Genomic DNA, 21,725 nt, shown 5'->3' with positions numbered 1-21,725 from the left:
ATGTGCCACCAGCACAGATGCCATTTGCATGACACCGGTATCTGCCATGACTGTGATTTTGCTTGGCTTGATGGATCTTCTTATCAAGCTTAACATAATGCCAAAGATCTTGGTCATTGCCTCTGTAAGGCCCAACACTCGAAAGGAACTCAGCCACTTTTCCTACATGAAGTCCAATGCGCAATGTGAAAATATAAATCAAATTATCATTATCATATCTATCTCATAAATCTCAAAAGTTGTCTCACCTGTAATTCTTTAGGAGTTTCATACAATGTATCCAAGTCTTGGAGCAAATCCTCAATTCTGTTTTTCTCTTCAGGTGTCATAGAAACTGCACTGTCAGCATCTTTAGCCAACTAAAATCAAAAAGAAATAAATACAATTAAAACTAAGAATGTAAAGGAAGATGAAACAAAAAGAAACTGTATTTGTTGAATATTTGATCCCTATAAAGATCATATAGTCGACCAAAACAATAAAGCTCTGAATGGCTGCATTTCCTTTCAGCTCTTCTTAGTTTTGAGCTCAAATCCCATTAGAGTCCTCTGTATTTTTTATTCTTTTGAGGTCAATAAAAGAAGAAGTAATAAACTGAGAAGATTCAAGTGAATATATGTGTTTTTATTCCCTTTACAAGAAATTTATATTTTGATAGCTGTGACAGCATTTTGATATTAGCTCTGACTTTTTGTATAAAGTATCAGTTAGTTTGGTTACAATATGGTATTTCTCTGGACAGAAGGTATTTTGAATAAATTAGAAAATCATGGTGTATGACATTCACTACCTCAACACCAACAACAACAAAGAGCTAACAAGCATGTGTGATGACATTCCACCAGAGTGCAAGGATGCAGAAATACCTTTAGTTGGTGTCAAGGTATGCAGTAAAACCAATGGGAGGGAGGGACCCCTAGCTGGAGTCACATCATCATTCTAAGAGAGAGATTCTGTGGTGTAAAACCTGCAGCTTAATATGATTACTTGTCATCTTGCTCTGACCTGTCGCTAGGTACTAATCATAGAGACTCAGAAAGTGGTAGTTGTTTTGTTTAGTTAAGTGACTCAAACATCAATAGATGTCTGGTATTTGTAGTTGTGATGATGGAGGAGGGAGAAAAATCACAACCAGTGTGAAGTGAAATTAAAATACAAAGAGAACAAAACTAAAAAGTTTACAGTAGTCATTGGTTTCTCCATTCCAGAACCTCTACAGGCTAAAGGGAGCAGCTAACTCTCTTCAAAAATCACCTGCTGCTGCTTTGAAAATGAAGGATACATCACAGAAAATGGTTATGGCTTAAACAACAATAGCAGTAGCAATGTAATCTAATAAAATTATCTACCTGGATGTTTCTTTTAATGAAGTTCTTTTTGGTTTTCTTCTTCATCTGAGTATGTTCTTCATCCTGACTTGAGGTCGCCTCCTTGATTTGCACCGGACTAGGTGGCATTTCACTGAGTTCTAATTGGAGTGATTCATTACTAAATGACAGTCGTATTTCACTTGAGACTACTTCATTCAATTCCTGACTTAAGTCTGTCCCACTGAAGCCTACTAGTTCACTGGGTGATTGATTGAGTGATTTATTGTTGTTATACTGGTTCAAACCTTCACTAATGAGCCCCACTTGATCTGAGTCCATACCACTAGGTGCTTCAGCTGGAGACTCACTACTGATATTTTGGTTTGAGTATGTATTACTGAGTCCCACTTGGTCCAACACTGAATCACTGGGCGCTTGATGTGGAGACTCAAAACTGATACTTTGGCTTGAGCCTTTATTACTGAGCACCACTTGGTCTGAGACCACATCAATGGGGACCTTATTTGGAAATTCAATATTGATATTTTGGCTTGAGCCTGTACCAGTGAGCACCACTTGGCCATAAGGTAACTGATTGAGAGACTTGTTATTAATATTTTGGCTTGAGCTTGTGTTGCTGAGCACCAATTGGTCTAAGACCACATCACTGGGTACCTGAGTTAGAGGCTCACAGCTGATATTTTGGTTTGAGCCTACAACACTGAGTCTCATTTGGTCAGGATTCACATTAGTCGGTGTTGAGCTCAGGGAATTATTACTGGTAACCTGAACTAACTTCAAATCATAGGATGACACTGGGTCTGATATCATATCACTAACTTCTTGATTCAAAGACTTTTTGTCAGTGGTTTCATCTTTGAGGCCTTCATTTGAAATTTCATTAACAATGTCTTTGACTGAATTTGTATCCTTAACAATATCAGCAGAGGATAGTTCACTTTGGAGAATTTTGTCTTTGACACTCTCACTATCGTCCTTGAAGTCTTCAAGAAAATGGTGTTCATCATCAAATGTGAGAGCCCGAGTTTTCTTTTCAGTATATTCATTCACCATAGCTACAATAATTACAACATACAATAGGTGGTTAATATATGAACACTATATTTATGTTGATGATGATCATGATGAAAATGGTTATGAATAAGGGAGACCAAGTCATGCAGACAACAGTAATTTTGATGCTAATAAAAGACTGGGTAAAGACTATGATGATGTATATGATCATAACAATAATGTTGAAAATGATGGTGATTATGATGACTGATAATGATGATGAGGATGACAATGACAACAACAACGATGATGATGATGATGGTGGTGGTGGTGGTGGTGGTGGTGGTGGTGATGATGATGATGATGATGATGATGATGATGGTGGTGGTGGTGTGGTGGTGGTGGTGGTGGTGGTGATGATGATGAAATTAATGAAATAACAGATGAAATTGATCCTACACATTGCATTTGATGAAAGATCAGCAACAATGTTCAAGATGAATCAGATTACGTAAAAGCAAAGTAAAACATCAGAGAGCCACAATGTAATGGTGGTTTGACTAGATTTTTTTTTTTAAATGCCCATCTGTTCTTTGCAGCTGTCTAAGCCAGAGCTTACCTCTAGTTTCTTTGCCAATATAGGGATAAGAAACAAATTACCAGCTGGATAGGCTCCCAGTATATCACAGACAAAAGCTAACAAATATCTCATGGCAGTCAGTTACAATGAGATGGTTTGGGCCATTTTAAATTAAGACATTTCTGCCATAGATACAGCACATTTCTGATGTTAAGACAGGAACTTGCAACTTCCTGACTGGTTTTCTAGTGTCACAGTCACTGTGCTATCAACTAAGGAAGAAGCATAAAGAAAGGACAACAACTCACTTGATATTGATCGAGAAGAATCACTTTCAGTATCATCTTCTGGTTTTAGTAGCCAAGTTTTGAAGAAAGGTGAATATGCAAAAATACTGTCTGTAGTGTCATCTTTCTCTGTAAATAGAATTATAATGTTAACTATGTGTATTCAATCCACTTGTTGTTATTTATGACATTACAGTTGTTATGTAATTGGGATTTAGTTTGACTAAACTCAAAAGTTAAACACAAAACAAAATTAGTGCAGGTAACACAAAGAGAAAAAAGAAACAGGGTTTGATGTTAAGTTGTTGATAGTTTTCAGTCCTAAAGGCCAGCTTTGACTGGGTAGACATATCACCAAAGGCATAACAAATATGGCCCTTCTATCTTTCTTTCAGACAGTGTCTCATCATCATTGTCATCATCATCATCATCCTCATTTAGCATCTATTTTTCAAGCTGGCATGGGTTAGCCAGTTTGACTGGGACTGGTTAGCTGGAGAGCTGCACCAGGCTCCAGTCTGTTATAGCCTGGTTTCTATGGCTGGATGCACTTCCAAATGCCAACCACTCCACAGTGTACTAGATGCCTTCTATGTATCTCCAACATGAGTGCTTTTCACCTGCCACTGACATGGATGCCTTTTATATGTCACTGGCACTGGCCATGACAACAATTTCACTTAGTTTGATGTGTCTTCTCAAGCATAGCAAATCGCCAAAGGTCTTGATATCTTGTCATCATCTCCATGAGACTAAACATCTGAAGATCATACTTCACTACCTCATCCCATATCTTCCTGGGTCCACTTCTTCCACAGGTTCCCTCTACAGTAAGGGATCAGCACTTCTTTACACAGGACTACATTATCAAAAGTACCTTTCCTTTGTTGTTTATTCCATGTTTACCTTGAATTACCAAAATTGTAACGAAAGGCATTCAATTATGAAGGCATCTTTTTTTTATGTTTTCCTTTGCAGAGATAGTGTTTTGAGACACCGGAGTAAGTTGGGGTCCTTTGATTTGTTTGATCCTGTTCAAATGTCTAATTCATGCCAGATTGGAAAATGGACACAAAAATGGTGAAAAGAAACTGACAATGTGTGTACAATGGACCACATTATGAAATACTAATACTTTTTTAAAGATGATATTGTATGGTTTTGAAAAACCTAACTGCTAATTGTAGACATTCAAGTTACCACATAACAGCTCCTCCATTGCCTTACATAATATTGATTTCAAATTTTGGCTCAAGGCCAACAATTTTGGGTGACAGGATAAAATCAATTACGCCAACCCCAACTGGTACTTATTTTATCAACCCTGAGAGCTGACCTCAGCAGATTTTGAACTCAGAACATAAAGATGGATGAAATGCCACTATGCATTTTGCCCAGCATGCTTCAATTTGTTCATCAGGCATGTGTAATGACATAAGATTATTTTTAAAATTTATTAATTTCAGATAGTTTTTGGTTTTAAAGGTTCAAATCACAGTCATAAAGATGCCAAACACTGTAGAGTAAAACAGCTGACTGGCTAATGTTATCAGTGGTGCAAAGAGAACAAGATGCATGCATACACATATGAATGCATGTGCACACATACATGTGAATATTCATACACACACATGCACATAGTGGTTATGAGCATAGGCTACATGAATGATTAATGACTGCTAGGTGTACACTTCAGATTTTGGTGGATTCATTATGCCATGCCTTCACCAGCAAAATGGCAGAATTGTTAGATGAAATCCCTTGCAGTATTTATTCTGGTTCTCTGTACTCTGAGTTCAAATCTCACCAAGGTCAACTTTGCCTTTCATTCTTTCAGGGATAGATCAATAAGATAAAATACCAGTCTAGAGCAATCGCTTAGTGGGATTTTGAGAACAGCAGATGAGCTTTCAGAATATATTTCAGCTTCTTTGCATTCTGTGTTCTTGGATGGCAAACTCAATCCGTCATCTAGTCTTTGCAGATCTTTAACAGGCTCCAGTTTATTACAAGCATTCAGACCATGTCCCTTCTATGAGGATAACATCCTTCCTGCCTTCATCAAAAGCTCTGGTAAAATAAGAATCATAGATACTGCCTTTCATTCTCTAATTAAGGGATAAAAATATGGTATCCACTTAAAATTAACGATCTGTTTCCTAACATCACTGTCTGGTTCACCGAAGACAAAAGAATACTGCAGTAGACAATGACTGATGTCTCTTTTGACCCTATATTCAAACCACTGCTATCATGCATGGCTGAGTGGTAAGAAGTTTGTTTTCCAACCACATGGTTCTGGGTTCAGTCCGACTGCATGCCAGCTTCGGTGTCTTCTACCACAGGCCAACCAAAGTCTTGTGAGTGGATTTGGTAGATGGAAACTAAAAGAAGACCATTATTGTGTGTGTGTGGGGGGGTGTAAGATGAAGTGGTGAGGAAGGATCTTCAGATGCTAGATCTTACAGAGGAGATGACAAGGGACCAAAACGTCTAGTGGTTTGCTGTACTTGAGAAGACACACCAATCTAAGTAAAATTGTGATTGCCCATGCATACAGGCATGTTCTCAACATCTCACTTTCAGCTGAGAGATTCAGGTCTTGCAGGCTCATGGATGCTGGTACCACATAAAAGCACTTGTGCGAGTGCCACATAGAATCACCCATGCTGGTGCCATGTAAAAGCACCAGTGCTGGTGTCACATAAAAGCACCTGTGCTGGTGTTACATAAAAGCACCTGTGCTGGTGTCACATAAAAGCACCTGTGCTGGTGTCACATAAAAGCACCTGTGCTGGTGTCACATAAAAGCACCTGTGCTGGTGTAACATAAAAGCACCTGTGCCAGTGTCACATAAAAGCACCTGTGCTGGTGTCACATAAAAGCACCTGTGCTGGTGTCACATAAAAGCACCAGTACTGGTGTAACATAAAAGCACCTGTGCTGGTGTCACATAAAAGCACCTGTGCTGGTGTCACATAAAAGCACCAGTGCTGGTGTCACATAAAAGCACCTGTGCTGGTGTCACATAAAAGCACCTGTGCCAGTGTCACATAAAAGCACCTGTGCTGGTGTCACATAAATGCACCTGTGCTGGTGTTACATAAAAGCACCTGTGCCAGTGTCACATAAAAGCAACTGTGCTGGTGTCACATAAAAGCACCTGTGCTGGTGTTACATAAAAGCACCTGTGCCAGTGTCACATAAAAGCACCTGTGCCAGTGTCACATAAAAGCACCTGTGCTGGTGTCACATAAAAGCACCTGTGCTGATAAAATCACTCAGTACACTCTGTAAAGTAATTGGTCCTAGGAAGGGCATCCAGCCATAGAAACCATGCCAAAACACAATTGGAGCCTATCAATCTGTCCAACACATGCCAGTATGGAGAACAGCTGTTGAAAGATAATGATGAGAATGATGATACTGAAACACTGCATTAGAAATGAAGTCCCTGAGTTCAGACCAACTTCAGGGAATTATAAATACTCTTTAACACATTACAGCTCATGAGCTGTGGTCATGCTGGGGCACCACATTAAATATGTATATAAGTGTATGAAATAGAGTTTGAACCAACTAAAATATGGTGTAAAACATGAAAAACTACAAAAAAAAATTAGTTGTATTGTTCAGAAAATCTAAAACTTTATTATAATAAAAGCAATTCTTACTGCCACTACGATGCTTTGGTGTGTAGGTCAGGGCAAAGAACTTTTCGGTGTTGGCTTTTTCATCCCTCATTTCTATTCTTCCAGTTTTCTTTATCTTTTCCAACTCTTCACGTAACCTAACAAATTAAACATGTATTTTGGTGGACTTCCAAAAGAATTTTTTTTAAATATAACAAAAATAACAGGACACAGTGACTTGGAGTAAGAGACAAAGATATCACACATAAGTAATCTTATTAATAATAATAATAATAATAATAATAATAATCTTTTCTACTAAAGGCACAAGGCCTGAAATTTTGGGAGAGGGGCTAGTCGATTATATCAACCCCAGCGTTTCACTGGTACTTAATTTATCAATCCTGAAAGGATAAAAGGCAAAGTCAACCTCAGCAGAATATAGTGATGGGCAAAATACTGCTAAGCATTTTATCTAGCAAGCTAACGATTCTGCCAGCTCACCACCTTAATAATAATAATAATCCTTCCTACTAAAGGCACAAGGCCTGAAATTTGGGGGTTGTGGACTAGCCAGTTACAATCAACCTCAATCAGTGTTTCACTGGTACTTAATTTATTGACCCTGAAAGGATGAAAGGCAAAGTCGACCTTGGTGGAATTTGAACTAAGAATGTAAGGATAGACAAAATGCCATCAAGCATTTTGCCCAGCATGCTAATGATTCTGCCAGCTTCTCACCTTAATAATAATAATAATCCTTTTTACTATAGGCACAAGGTCTGAAATTAATAATAATAATATAATAATAATAATAATTATAATAATAATAATAATTATAATAATAATAATAATAATAACAATAATAATAGTGGGGGGGGGGTATGGTGATGGTGATGATGATAGATATATGATTTGATTCCACACTTATAGATTAGAGAATGCTTAGATATATTTGGAATTGCAAAGAATAGAGAAGATTTTCAGAGAAAAAGTAGGGAAAAATGGAAGAATGAGTTAACACAAGATGGACAAATTTGGGTGTAACTGAAATCAGGAGGCATGTTTCAGGGAGATAGTTTGTCCCCATTGTTGTTTGTACTGTACATGGTGCCTTTGACAATGAACTTAAGAAGAACTAAAGCAGAGTATGAGTTCATGGGACAACATCAAAGGGTTAATCATTTATAATTCATGAATGATCTGAAATTATATGGGAAAGATGAATCTCAAATTAGTTCACTTGTGGATACTGAGTATGACTTTAGTTTGGGCATCTGAGTTTGGCAATGAGGCTTACAGAAATGTGGTGTGCTCATTCTGAAACTGGGTAAGATTAAACACCTGGACAGAGTAGTAATACCATTCAGGAGAGGCCATGCAGCAAATAGATGAGAATGACTACAAATGTCTGAGAAGTTTGGAAATGGATAACTTGATGGAGTAGGAAATGAAAACTAGGATTACAGAAAAATATTCCAGGAGAGCGAGATTGATACTAAAATCAAAGTTGAATGGCAGGAATAAATATGAAGCACTTAATATTTAGACAGTATCACTGCTAACATATGCTGCTGGAGTGGTTGGGTGGACAGTTGATGAGTTACAATGTTAGGATAGGAAAGTGAAGTTATTCACAATCAACAGAACATTTCATCCAAGTTATACATGTCAAGAAAGAAGGGAGGAGGGAGGGAGGGAAAGGACTCATCAGTTCTGAAGGATGTGTGAGAGCAGAAGAGAACAGTGTAGTTTGATACATAAAGGATGCCACTGAACCAAAGCCATTGCATGTGAAAAAGTCAAACTGGGTAAAAATTGGATATAGCAAAGAAAAATCTGAATACAAAAAGAAGTAAATTAAAACCATAAGAAGGTGGAAAGAAAAGACGATGTATGGACAATTTTACAGGGAGAGAAGCTGAAATCAATTTGGAGAAGTGGCAGCTTATAGATGCAGAAAAAAGAGCTTAAACCAAAAACAGAAGCTTTAATTTGCGCTGCACAGGAGGAGGCCCTGAGGACAAATTATGTTGTACACAAGATTGACAACTCAAGCACAACAGAAAAGTGTGGAATGGGCAGAGCAAATGGAGAAACTGTGTGGTATATCACCAGTTAGTGCACAAAGCTGACACAGAAAGAATACAAGCAACATAACAATAACATTGCAGAAATTGTTCATTGGGCATTATGTGGAAAACACGATCTTGAGATAGCACAAACCTCATAACAAAACAAACTGATGCAATACAATACCAGGAAGAGGCACTTGAGTAATTCACCTTAGAAAGTATGGGTGTTTCATTCAACATCCTTAAACAATCTTTACGTGGGGACCTTTTGAGCAGGATGGGCTACTTGACCTGAAGAAAATTCTAACTGGGCCCCACCTGCAAGGTCATGCACTGTTTATCTTGATATGAGAACACCATGCCACACACATATGGTTGTGATGCATGTGCCTGGTGTACCCATATCAGACAGGTTTATTGGGCTTCGTATATTTTATCCCAGTGTCACTTTGATGGCATGCACTTCTCTCTCACTCAATAATAATAATAGTAATCCTTTCTGCTATAGGCACAAGGCCTGAAATTTGGGATGGGGAATAAGTTGAATACATCGACCCCAGTAATTAACTGATATTTTATTTTATTGAAAGGTAAAGTTGAGCTCAGTAAGATTTCAAATCATTTTTAAGCATGTAAACAAGATGTACTTTTTTGGATATATTTTTCAAATTATGAATAATAAAGATACAATAAAAAGTTTTAAAATTTACTGTTTTTGTAAAAGAGCACTCTGCATCTTAACTTCTTTCTCCTTTATGATCTTCTCAAACAAAATGTGGTCAAGTCTTCTGATTTCATTAAATCCTTCAAAATAATTAGTGTACTCATTTTCTGGAACCCCTCTTAAATACTCATCGAAGTCAATATTATATTTGAAAACCTCAGGATTTGTTTTTGCTGAAATATTCTCCTTGTTGTTCTCTTTGGTTCTGTTATGATTCTCTTGAGTGTAAACATTGCAAGTCAAGTTATTCCATTCAAGAGGTAGAGAAATGAAAAAGAAAAAGAAATAGCTCCCATGATTGTTGTTATTTAGTTCTGATATTACAATTAAAATGAAACAAAATATCTATGCTTTGTAGCTGGTGTGATAACACAGATTGCTCTAATGAGTCATGGGGATGACAGTTTTTAAACTATCTTATGCATATCTTATGCAAGTATTGTTGTTACATATAAAATGGCAAATAGCAATATTAAAACATAGGGTCCTATGGAGGAGGTTTTGTCTAAATTTGGAAGCCCTTAAAAGTTTGTAAAAACACTGAAAGCTGTCCATAAAGACATGAAAGCCAAAGTAAAATTTGGGGTCACACTCTCTGAACCTTTTCCAGTAGAGAGTAGTGTGAAACAGAGACTTTGATGCCTGTGTTTTTCTTTGCAGTATATTTTGCTGCCATATTCTATTATGTTCTCCAAGACAAAAATGAGGGGCATATGCAGAGAGACATGAATATGGGTACAAAGATATGTATACATCCATGTACATACACATTTGTGTGTTAATGCACATGTATATAGATATACATCATCATCATCATCATCGTTTAACGTCCACTTTCCATGCTAGCATGGGTTGGACAATTTGACTGAGGACTGGCGAACCAGATGGCTGCACCAGGCTCCAATCTGATCTGGCAGAGTTTCTACAGATGGATGCCCTTCCTAACACCAACCACTCCAAGAGTGTAGTGGGTGCTTTTACGTGCCACCGGCACAAGGGCCAGTCAGGCGGTACTGGCAATGGCCACGCTCAAATGGTGCTTTTTATGTGCCACCTGCACAGTAGCCAGTCCAGCGGCACTGGCAACATGTAAATATGCATATATATTCACACACCCATGTAAGGTGCATACAGATACATGTATAAATATATGTCAATACACATTTATAGATGCACATATGAGTAGAGATATATAAATTAGACACTGGGACATACAATGAACTAGGTTACACTGGATACATATAAGAGTAGAGGGACATAGATAGACTAATAGACATATGTAAAAAAGTAATCACAACATCAGGGGTCATTTGGCTCAGCCAGAATTAGAGAGGAAAAGTTCAATTTTCTGTAGTGTCTGCGAATAACATTTTTAGTTGCAGGCATTGGTGTGTGGTAAAAAGTTTGCTCCCCAGCCACATGGTTCCGGATTCAGTCCCTCTGTGTGGTACCTTAGGCAAATGTCTTCTACTATAGCCTCAGGCTGACTAATACCTTGTGAGTGGACTTGGTAGATGGAAACTGAAAGAAGTCCATCATGTGTGTGTGTGTGTGTGTGTGTGTGTGGTCACCTAGATAATGGAAGCTATTTACTACCTCTAAGTTGTTCCCCTGGCAATGCACACACACACATATATATATATTATACATACATACATATATACATACATACATACATATATATATATATATATATATATATATGTATGTATGTATATAGTATATATAATATATATATTTTCTACTCTAGGCACAAGGGCCCGAAATTTGGGGGAAGGAAGCCAGACAATTAAATCGATCCCAAGTACGCAATTGGTACTTAATTTATCGACCCTGAAAGAATGAAAGGCAAAGTTGACCTCGGCAGAATTTGAACTCAGAACGTAGCGGCAGATGAAATACCGCTAAGCATTTCGCCCGGCGTGCTAATGATTATATCATATATATATATATATATATATATATATATATGTATGTAATGTATGTATGTATGTATATAGTATATAATATTTATATATATATAAAATTAATTGTTATCGCCATATTAATATGGCAATCTTATAGATATAAGACTAAAAGCTGTCGCTGATTAGCTCCATGAGGCCATTGCCTTAAGATAGCTATATGTCACACAAACTGTGTCCATTAGAACCTTCGAACAAGGGAGGTCAGCCGCTTCACACTGCTAGTCAGACAGCTACAGACGCGTTTCAGGGTATTTGCCCCTTGTCAATGTAGCGTAGTCGACTCAGCAGGTGTCGCCACTGATCGTCTCTGTTCGAAGGTTCTATTTACCTATTTTCGGTGGAATACATCCACTTGTTTTCAATAATAGAAATATTAAAATTACTAAGTCTCTCTAAAAGAGATTACGACAGCGTTACTGGAAATTAATTGTTATCGCCATATTAATATGGCAATCTTATAGGTTCTAATGGACACAGTTTGTGTGTCATATAGCTATCTTAAGGCGATGGCCTCATGGAGCTAATCAGCGACAGCTTTTAGTCTTATATCTATAAGATTGCCATATTAATATGGCGATAACAATTAATTTCCAGTAACACTGTCGTAATCTCTTTTAAAGAGACTTAGTCATTTTAATATTTCTATTATATATATATATATATATATATATATATATATATATATATATATACACACACACACACAATACACAGGTATACAATATACATGGATGCAGTTGACTGCAGCCATGCTGGGGCACTGCCTTGAAGATATATATATACATATATACATATATAATAATAATAATAATCTGATGCAATACCAGGCAGTGACTCTTGTGGCTTCTGATCTTAACTGATTGGAAGTGTTATCATGTATGTTTTGTCTTGGTATAAAGATTTGCTTGTCAGTTGTTTGACCATAACAAGTTGAGCATGTCCCTTGGTGGCTGACGATATGTGCATCTCTGATCACAAGCAGAAGTAGTTGGGGAGCATCATAGCCATGTGTTGAAGGGAATTCTTAGAGGTTTGGATAATTCACCTTTGGAAACATGGGTGGTTCGTTCAACATCCTTAAACAATCCTTATTCAGGGACCTTTTGAGCAGGATGGGTTACTTGACTAGAAGAAAATTCTAACTGGGCCCCACCTGCAAGGTCATGCACTGTTTATCTTGATATGAGATCACCATGTTGTGCACATATGGTTGTGATGCATGTGCCTGGTAGTCATGATGGGTATACTGGGCTTTGTATATTTGTACCCCAGTGTCACTTTGATGTCATGCACTGCTCTCTCACTCAATAATAATAATAATAATAGTATATTATTTAAACAGCTTGATTCGGTTTCCATGCTATTTCAAGAGTATATACATATAGAGAGGGGTAGAGAAAGAGAGAGGGGAGACAAAGAGAGGGACAAATAGGGGGAAAGGGGAAGACAGAAAGAGAGACTCTGATGACAGTTGTATGTTGATTAAACTGTCATCAGTTTCTTCTTAGATCAATATCTAAAACAGATTTCTTTCAAAATATTTGCATAACTTATATTGAAATTTGGTTCCAGTGTTCATGTCCACAACTGTCCTGCAATCCAATCAGTACCTATTGTTGTATTTTCAGCATTTTCTCCGATGCATCAGGGGATTATACTGATGAAGCATATAGTGGAGATAAAAGCCAAGTATAAAGTTAGTATTATGATCAATACATTCTACAACTATGACCAATTACTACTGAGCCTTCTCTTATTTGTTGTACCACACTAGAAACTGTAGACTAAGCCTGACTCATCATATAGTAAATACCACCATGAGTGATATTCTGACTACAGTGGAAAAGGCAAGCCACTGGATTTGGTTAGGAAGAGATGATGAGCAATGGCTAGAAGAATATTGAGTGAAACCTGACAGCCAGTTGATCTAGCAAGCAGGGCCTCATTTCAGTGAGTGGGGCTGTATGTGCAATGATGCTGTCAAGAGAAAAGCCCTGAAATGGCACACATTCTCTCCTGATGACCTCATAAACTTGCTAGCATCTGGTATGTGGAGCTTTCAACTGGTAGCATCTGTAAATTGTTTTCAGAAAAAAGATTATATATATATATACCTGTGTTATTGTCCATGTATGTTGAAAAACAAAATGAATTGGTGTCATTGCTGTGAGGACAAGTTGGAGATTGTGCATCTCCGGGTATTGCAGACTGAAATAAAGACAAAAAAAGGAAAAGGAAATAAGAAAAGAATAATTAAACATTAGTTGGATTATTAAATCATATGATACATGTCCAGTAAGTTCACTGTCATCAATTCACCACAGGGAAAGTTCACTGTAGAAATTTTTTGACATAATTTTTCAACTTCAATTTTTCTTTTTTCTTTTTTTTATTTATCTATTTATTTATTTTTTTATAAAATAGTTTTGAACTATTACTGGTGAGACACTATGAATATATTTTCTCAGAAAACTTTCTTTGCAATGAACTTTTCTCTTGGTGAACTTTCTTCATGGTGAATTGATGGCGGTGAACTCTTCTGTGATAAATTGGTGTTGGTGAACTTAACTGAAATTGCATTAAATAAATGTAAATGTAAATAAACTAGAAGGTGTTCTGGCTAAATTCAATGATTTTTTGTGTCCTCTTTTTTCAAGAATAGCTTTAATTACCACTGAACAATCAATGGTGAGAACATTAAAGTTGTAGTTGAGAAAAAGTTAGTTGACATGGAGGACTGGAAGCTACTTTTATGCTGGAAAAGAGTTACCTTTATCATCAGGATTTGTGTTAGATATCAAAATGCCAACATCATGATTGCTGCTGAAGGCTTTGTGAACACTGTAAAGGCTGTAAGATATGACATGGACAGCTGCAAGGGAAATTATGAAACTGTAACCACTAGGAAGGGACACTGCAAGTATTCTTATTATGTCTGCCAGAATTTACGCCTGTATGTTTGAACAGGGCCTCAAGCTCAATGCAGATGGCTGTATGAAACAGTTAGAGAGTGTACTCAATCCCTAGCTGGAAAGGGTTACTATTTGAAGGCCATATGTATGACAGCAGGATTCAGCTCCTTGCCTTACCTCTAGAGTCAGAAGTGATTGTCAAAGAATTTCTATGACTTCTCCAGACCCAATTTCTGGCTTCCTAATTCCCAGAACCATGTGTGGGGCACAGTTGAGAAAGACACCAACCAACTCTGCCCACAACACCGAGGTGTTCAAAGACCTTCCCAGAGATACAGTGGGGAATGCATGCACCAGGTTCTGGAGCCATCTGGTGGCTGTAGTAGAAGCTTAGGGTGGCTACTCTGAGTAAACGGTTTTCCTCCAGTCATAATCTAGTTGATATTTTTTGGTGTTTTAAAATACTTTATTTCTAGATAAGATATTGTTTTCTTTTCTTTTTATGCCAACTGTCAAATTTAGCCCAAACACCCTGAGAGGGACAAGTCAAGCATAAACACTAACAGTACTTAAACATTGTATCTTACCATTCAGCAAATGATAGATATATAAGTTCCATCATATGGGCCAGATTCACTTTTCTATTTCAAATTGATGTATGCAGTGTATAATGTAATTTATATACAAACACACTATTAATGTCGAAAATCCACATTAGGTGTGAAAATTTTAGCAGTCTTATTGTTAAAGACCCCTTGGATATACCTAAGTTAATAAGAGATGTTGAGTGATCCTTGCAGTGTTGATCTACATTGTTATAGATAGATTTGAATAAATATTAGTGAGATTAGTTTTCCATCAATGGAGTTCATACACTGTTACATCAAAATTAAATATAGAAAAACTGAAAAAGTTCAGAAAGTTTTGCAATGAAAATTTTAAAAAGATGAAAAAACATTGTGTAAATTGTTTTAGGAGGACATCGATTGCATTTTAGATGGAGATCGATCAGACTTATCACCACCACCATATTCACAACAACCAGCTTGGTTCCACAAGATAAAGATTTTGTGACAATGGGTGATGAATTTCACTGTAGTGTGTAGTCTGGTATCTCATCTATTACGATCAGCCAGACAAAGTCTTTGTCTACAAAGCTTCATCTGCCAAAATTAAGAATTAAGCTATTGAAGACATGGGAGACTGAGATAATTTACAATTATAGCCAAATTTTGTGTAAGATTTTACCTCTGAGATGGGAGGTCCAGTGAACTGAGATAAGAGGGGGAGGCCAGGTATATCATATCACTTGTTAAAAAGTACTTCCAGAGCTCTTAAGCCCCTTGTAGGCAATGGAAACAAGAATGCATTATAAGAAGGGAGTTAATTTGTCCCATTCCTGACCTCCAACTTGACACCTACATATATATCTATATCCATGCATGCATGTATGTATGTATGTATGTCTACAGCTTGAGTGTGTGTGCATTATATATATACACATATATATATATATATATATATATATATATATATATATACCTCTGTAATTATTTCATATATATATATATATACCTCTGTAATTATTTCATATATATATATATACATATATATATACTAGACTACCTGCTGGGTCACCGAGAAACTCTGATTTTCCTAGCAATGGAGTTTTGTTTCATGGTTTTTTTTTCTTTTCCGGGTTATTTTGCATGCTTTCAATGAATGTCACATTGAAATCACATGCAAATGGCTCCTTTCTCCAGAAAAGGAAATATTTGGTTGCTTTTTCTTGCATGCCCTGCTACCACGTAACAGGTATTTCAGGTCCTTTATTGCAAATAGCTGTTACATGGTAGCAGGGCATGCTAGAAATAGCTGCCAAATCTTTGGGGGTGAGATATGTTGAATGCACTTGAGAAAAACCCATGAAAAAACTATTTCACACTGAGGTTATAACAGGTCTTTTACAAAATATTTACCATAATTTTAAAGTCATTTTCACTTTAAAATATTTTTTAAATAGGCCAAAAAAACATTTTTGTAATGGTATTCACTTGAAAATAATTCAAATATTGTCTGTTTAAAGAAAGCTAAAATATAAATACTTACTGTACAAACATCTTACATTTTTGATCTTACACATCCACAAAAAAATATTTATAAATGATTAAAATATTGTGTTTAACAAAAGCAAAAATAGAAACATTTACTGTAAAAAAACAACTCATTTTTTCGTTGTCAATTCATTGTGTCTAATCGAACGATAAGAATTTCTTCCCTTTCAGGATTAAGATTATTTTCGGAATATTTTCTGGTGTCAACATTTGGCAGACTCTCCTCCTCCCATTCATTCTCCATGTTCAACAGTCTTTCATAATGGCATTTTAAAGCCTCTTTCTTTGCAGAATCATTAAATGCAAGTGTACCATCATCCATGTGGACACATTGCTTCTAGGACATCACAATTTTCTCTCACACACTGTCTAGCAATCTTTGGTCCTCATGTTACTGAACATAGGCAAACTTCTTCTTTAGTGCTTCTTCCCTGGCTAGATATACCTGTCTCCAAGCTTCCCTATCATCATTTTAATGTCCACTGTTTCATGCTTGCATGTTTTCAGCAGAATGTGTTGAGCAGTACATGGATGATTGGAAATGTGGGACACAACACCACTTGCATGTTGATGACACTTATTTACAACTATCACAATGTCAAGACAAGGACACACGCACACACAATACATGACAGGTGTCTTTCAGTTTTTGTCTAGCAAATCCATTCACAAGGCTTCGATTGGCCTGGAGCTATAGTAGAAAATACTCGCCCATGCAGTCAGGACTGCGTCTGAAATCATGTGGTTGAGAAGCAAACTTCATACCACATACTCAGTCCTACTTGCACCTATATAAATATAGATATTATTTCGCTTAGGCATTAACCTAGTGAAGAACTCAATATGCGTATGTTTCAGAACAAAGTGTGAGACAAGTAATAAGAAAATGAAATAACAAAGGAATAAGACAATTGTTTATTTCTTTATATTTGTGTGTGTGTGTGTATATATATATAGGTACACGTATGGCTGTGTGGTAAGAAAATTGCTTCCCAACTATATGGTTCCAGGTTCAGTCCCACTGCATGACACTTTGGGCAAGTATCTTCTACTATAGCCTTGAGTTGACTGAAGTGAGTGGATTTGGTAAACGGAAACTGAAAGAATCCTGTTGTGTGTGTGTGTGTGTGTGTATATATATATATATATATATATATACTAGCAGCATAGCCCGGCGTTGCCCGGGTATGTAAGAGCCCCTAGTAGGCAACGACTAATCCCAATCTAGTCCTTTCCCTTTAGGGAACGAAGGCGCATGTGTAGGCTGCAATGTCTTCTCTTCACTCGAATACTTCTGTGTATACGATGTTCCTAGCTGTCCCTTTGGGCAAAAACATGAAAACATCATTGCGCCTCCCAAGAGAGTTAAAAAGGTTGAGTTGCGTCCCCTAGACAGTCTGTGGTTTGTGTTTAATACACAAATCGGTTTGCTATGTGTGCCACATATGATTTAATTAACCGATTTTTTCCAGTAATAAAGTATTCTATTGGAATAAAAAGGGCCATATAGCTCCTTGGAGCAGACATGATGCTCGCTGTGAATTTAAAAAAAAATTCCTGCCAATTTGTGAAAGATAGTGTCGAAAATATTTCATCTTGAATTTGAACGCGATTTCCCAAAATGGCATGATTTTATCAATTTTTTCTGATAGTAAGGTATTGCATGGAAAACTAACATCAGAATTAAGTTTCTTAGGGTAACATTAAGCTTCACCATGAGTTTGGTGAAAATCGATTGCAAGTTGCGAAAACTACAACAGAAAATGTGTTGCATATAAAAAGCTTAGATTCTCGACCCCATGTCGAATTTATCGATGTTTTTCAGAACTGGGGGAACTTTTCAAAATTTTCTCTGCGTTAGTTTTGAATTATGACATTGGGCTATGTGTGTGTCAAGTTTCATCAGAATCGGTTGAAAGCCGTGGTCAGGGTGAGGGTACAACCTGACAGACACACAGACAGACAAACTGCCGTTTATATAGAGATATATATATATATACACACACACACATATGTATATGTTTGTGTGTCTATGTTTGTCACCCCATTATCATTTGACAACTGACGTTGGCGTGTTTACGTCCTGTAACTTAGCAGTTTGGCAAAAAAGACCAATAGAAGTACTAGGCTTGCAAAGAATAACTGCTGGGGTTGATTTGTCCAACTAAAGCCAGTGCTCCAGCATGGCCACAGTCAAATGACTGAAAAAACAAAAGAATAAAAGAATATATATATAAAAATATATACATGATGAACTCTCCTTTCGAAGACAACGTATAAACATTCAGCTTTTACCGAATGAGCTGCACAAACAATTTGTTTATAATGATTAAATGCTTGTGCTGCAGATTAGCTCACTCTCTCAATCAAAACAACGTTGTCTGAACATGTGCATGGTGCATCATGTATCAGATATCAAAGTGATCACAGAGGAATGTGAGAGGAAGTGTTTTGCTCAAGAACACAACACACCACTCAGTCTCTCCCAACTACAAAGCCTGCACATATATGTGTGTGTGTGCGCGCACACATATATATATAATATCAATTAATAGTAAGATATGGATTTCTTATTAGACTTTTATTAGGTACAACATATGTTTTGATCCCTCAGTCTGGGTCTCTTCAGGTACATTGATAAAGATGTCTCACTATGTTCTGAAGAGTCACTCTCTATGTTAATTAACAAAGGAGCACATTATAAACAGATTTATGGAACAATTACCCAGGTACTTGCATACAGCTAAACACACATTCACATACTATAATCAAAACCATACCTAACTGATGCAAACTTAACACCCACAACTCGGATTAATCCCCCTGAGTTAAAACCTCATATACTAAAGAAGAACTGTATCCGAATAACATGTATTTAGACACATAATTTTACAACCCAGCTGTGTATATGTAGATATATCTATATATGTATGCATGTGTATGTGAATGTATAATTACATATGTGTGTCTTGTCTTCATGTGTGTGTGTTTGGGTCTTTGTATGTATCTATATGCATCTATATGCATGTGTGTATATGCATATATGCGTATGTGTACTTACATGTATGTGTTCATGTATATGTGTATACTTATGTATATATATACATAAGTGGTTGGCGTTAGGAAGGGCATCCAGCTGTAGAAACTCTGCCAGATCAGACTGGAGCCTGGTGCAGCCCCTGGCTTCCCAGACCCCGGTCGAACCGTCCAACCCATGCTAGCGCGGAAAACGGACGTTAAACGATGATGATGATGATGATGATATATATATATATTTATTAATGAGTAAAAGGATGCTATATATGTAATGTATGTGTATATGTATATATACATATATATATATATATATTATATATATATATATATATATCTGTGTCTGTGTTCCTCTGTCTCTATGTATGTATATGCACAAACAGAAAACTACTTGTCTAAGTATTAATCTCTTTTCTCCTCCTACTTTCTTTTTTCTCTAAGCAGTTATGACAGTGAAAGCTGATTCGGTCATTTTATCTAAACTGGAATGCAAGATGTTCATGTTCATATTTGAATTTTTTGCATTTCTATATTATTTACTTTTATTCATTAACTAACTTGATAGGAATATAACAAGCCACCTGACACTAAGAATCTCTAGTGACACTTCTTTATCAATGTACCTGAAGAGACCCAGACTGATGGGTCACCCAATAAAGATTTAATACCAAATCCATCTCCTGTTAATTAATATTATTACTGTAACTGCCACTGCGGAGTTTCTGAAATAGATCCAGCAGAAGTGTATCACGACTGTGGATGACAACAGGTTGCCTAAACTGTGCCATTGCTCTACTCAATATTTAAACACTTTAATTGACTTAGACTTATTTGTCCAAATCATTATTATTATTATTATCATTATTGTTATTATATATATATATATATATATATATATATATTATATATATATATATGAATGTTACACACACACGTGTGTGTGTAATATCTTAATGTAAGGTACTGAATAAAAGCAGAAAAGCTGGGGGGGGGTTCCATACATTAACTTATTTCTCTTTTTAAACCGTTAATACCTATTTTTTTACTACCCACAAGGGGCTAAACACAGAGAGGACAAACAAGGACAGACAAACGGATTAAGTCATTATATCGACCCCAGTTCGTAACTGGTACTTAATTTATCGACCCCGAAAGGATGACAGGCAAAGTCGACCTCGGCGGAATTTGAACTCAGAATGTAGCGGCAGACGAAATACTGCTAAGCATTTTGCCCGGCGTGCTAACGTTTCTGCCAGCTCGCCGCCTTTTAAAACGTTAATACCCACTAATTGAAGGAGTAAGATGGGCACCATTTTCTACACATCTTAGTTAACTGGGCTCTGTACCAATGATAATTTTAGACTAACTTAACTTTACGCTAATACGTTTGTCATGACAATTTGAAACGTTGGTAGAACTTACAGTCATAATGTTGAGTAACGACAAACAAAACTGACGGCTTGACGTTTAGCTGCACACAAAGGTTGCTATAGTAACGCTTAATGCCATATCCACATTATAGCAGAGTTATTTCCCACACCGACAGTAGTTTCGTATGAAATTATTCTTCGTTCTATTTATTTCTCTTAAATTTCTTCTTTTTTTCCCACATTTTCTGTTGATTTCGCATTCGCTGTTAAACAAGAAAAGTCATTGAGAAAGAGCGAGTAGAACATTCTCGCTGTTTTATTCTCCTTTTCATCTTCCCGTTCTCTTTCATCCTTTTTGTCTACGTTTTACTATTCTACTGCTTTCTTTATTTTCATATATATAACACATAAACATGTACATCTTTTAGAACATTGTTATTTTATAAGATTTTGCTGGCAAATTCTTAAGTGAACATAAACATTTATTTACATGAAAAAAAATTACCGGAGAACTTTCTTCTGATACTTCTAAATCTTTCTGTTAAAACTGTACTGAAACCATTCGTAAGGAAGAAAGAGAAAAGAAAAAAGTTCATTATTTCTTTTACGTCTTTTTCATGGTCTCATCGTTAATCTCACTCTCTCTGTCTCTTTCATTCCTCACTCTCATTTCTTCCCTTTTCATTGGGTTTTCGCTTCAGCTTCC

At 36.6% G+C, this 21,725-nt stretch overlaps 1 protein-coding gene across 6 annotated transcripts in view; it reads right to left on the bottom strand.

Moving 5' to 3' along the window:
* Positions 1-21,725, bottom strand: part of LOC115217412 (serine-rich adhesin for platelets) — a 137,981-nt gene that overhangs the window by 19,422 nt on the left and 96,834 nt on the right. For 3 of the 6 annotated variants that reach the window (XM_036507512.1, XM_036507511.1, XM_036507509.1), the window contains 6 exons: positions 13,705-13,798; positions 9,610-9,841; positions 6,867-6,982; positions 3,213-3,320; positions 1,350-2,386; positions 249-359 (listed from right to left, as the gene is read on the bottom strand). In XM_036507512.1, coding sequence (XP_036363405.1) covers positions 249-359; positions 1,350-2,386; positions 3,213-3,320; positions 6,867-6,982; positions 9,610-9,841; positions 13,705-13,720 — 1,620 coding nt within the window. In that variant the 5' untranslated portion in view covers positions 13,721-13,798. Of the gene's footprint in view, positions 1-248; positions 360-1,349; positions 2,387-3,212; positions 3,321-6,866; positions 6,983-9,609; positions 9,842-13,704; positions 13,799-14,360; positions 14,385-21,071; positions 21,230-21,725 lie in introns of those variants that run through there. The other 3 variants (XM_029787105.2, XM_036507510.1, XM_036507513.1) reach the window with 3 other exon arrangements.

This window comes from Octopus sinensis, linkage group LG11 (genome assembly GCF_006345805.1).
Source record: "Octopus sinensis linkage group LG11, ASM634580v1, whole genome shotgun sequence".
NCBI lineage: Eukaryota > Metazoa > Mollusca > Cephalopoda > Octopoda > Octopodidae > Octopus > Octopus sinensis.
This window is presented reverse-complemented; position numbering and strand designations above follow the sequence as displayed.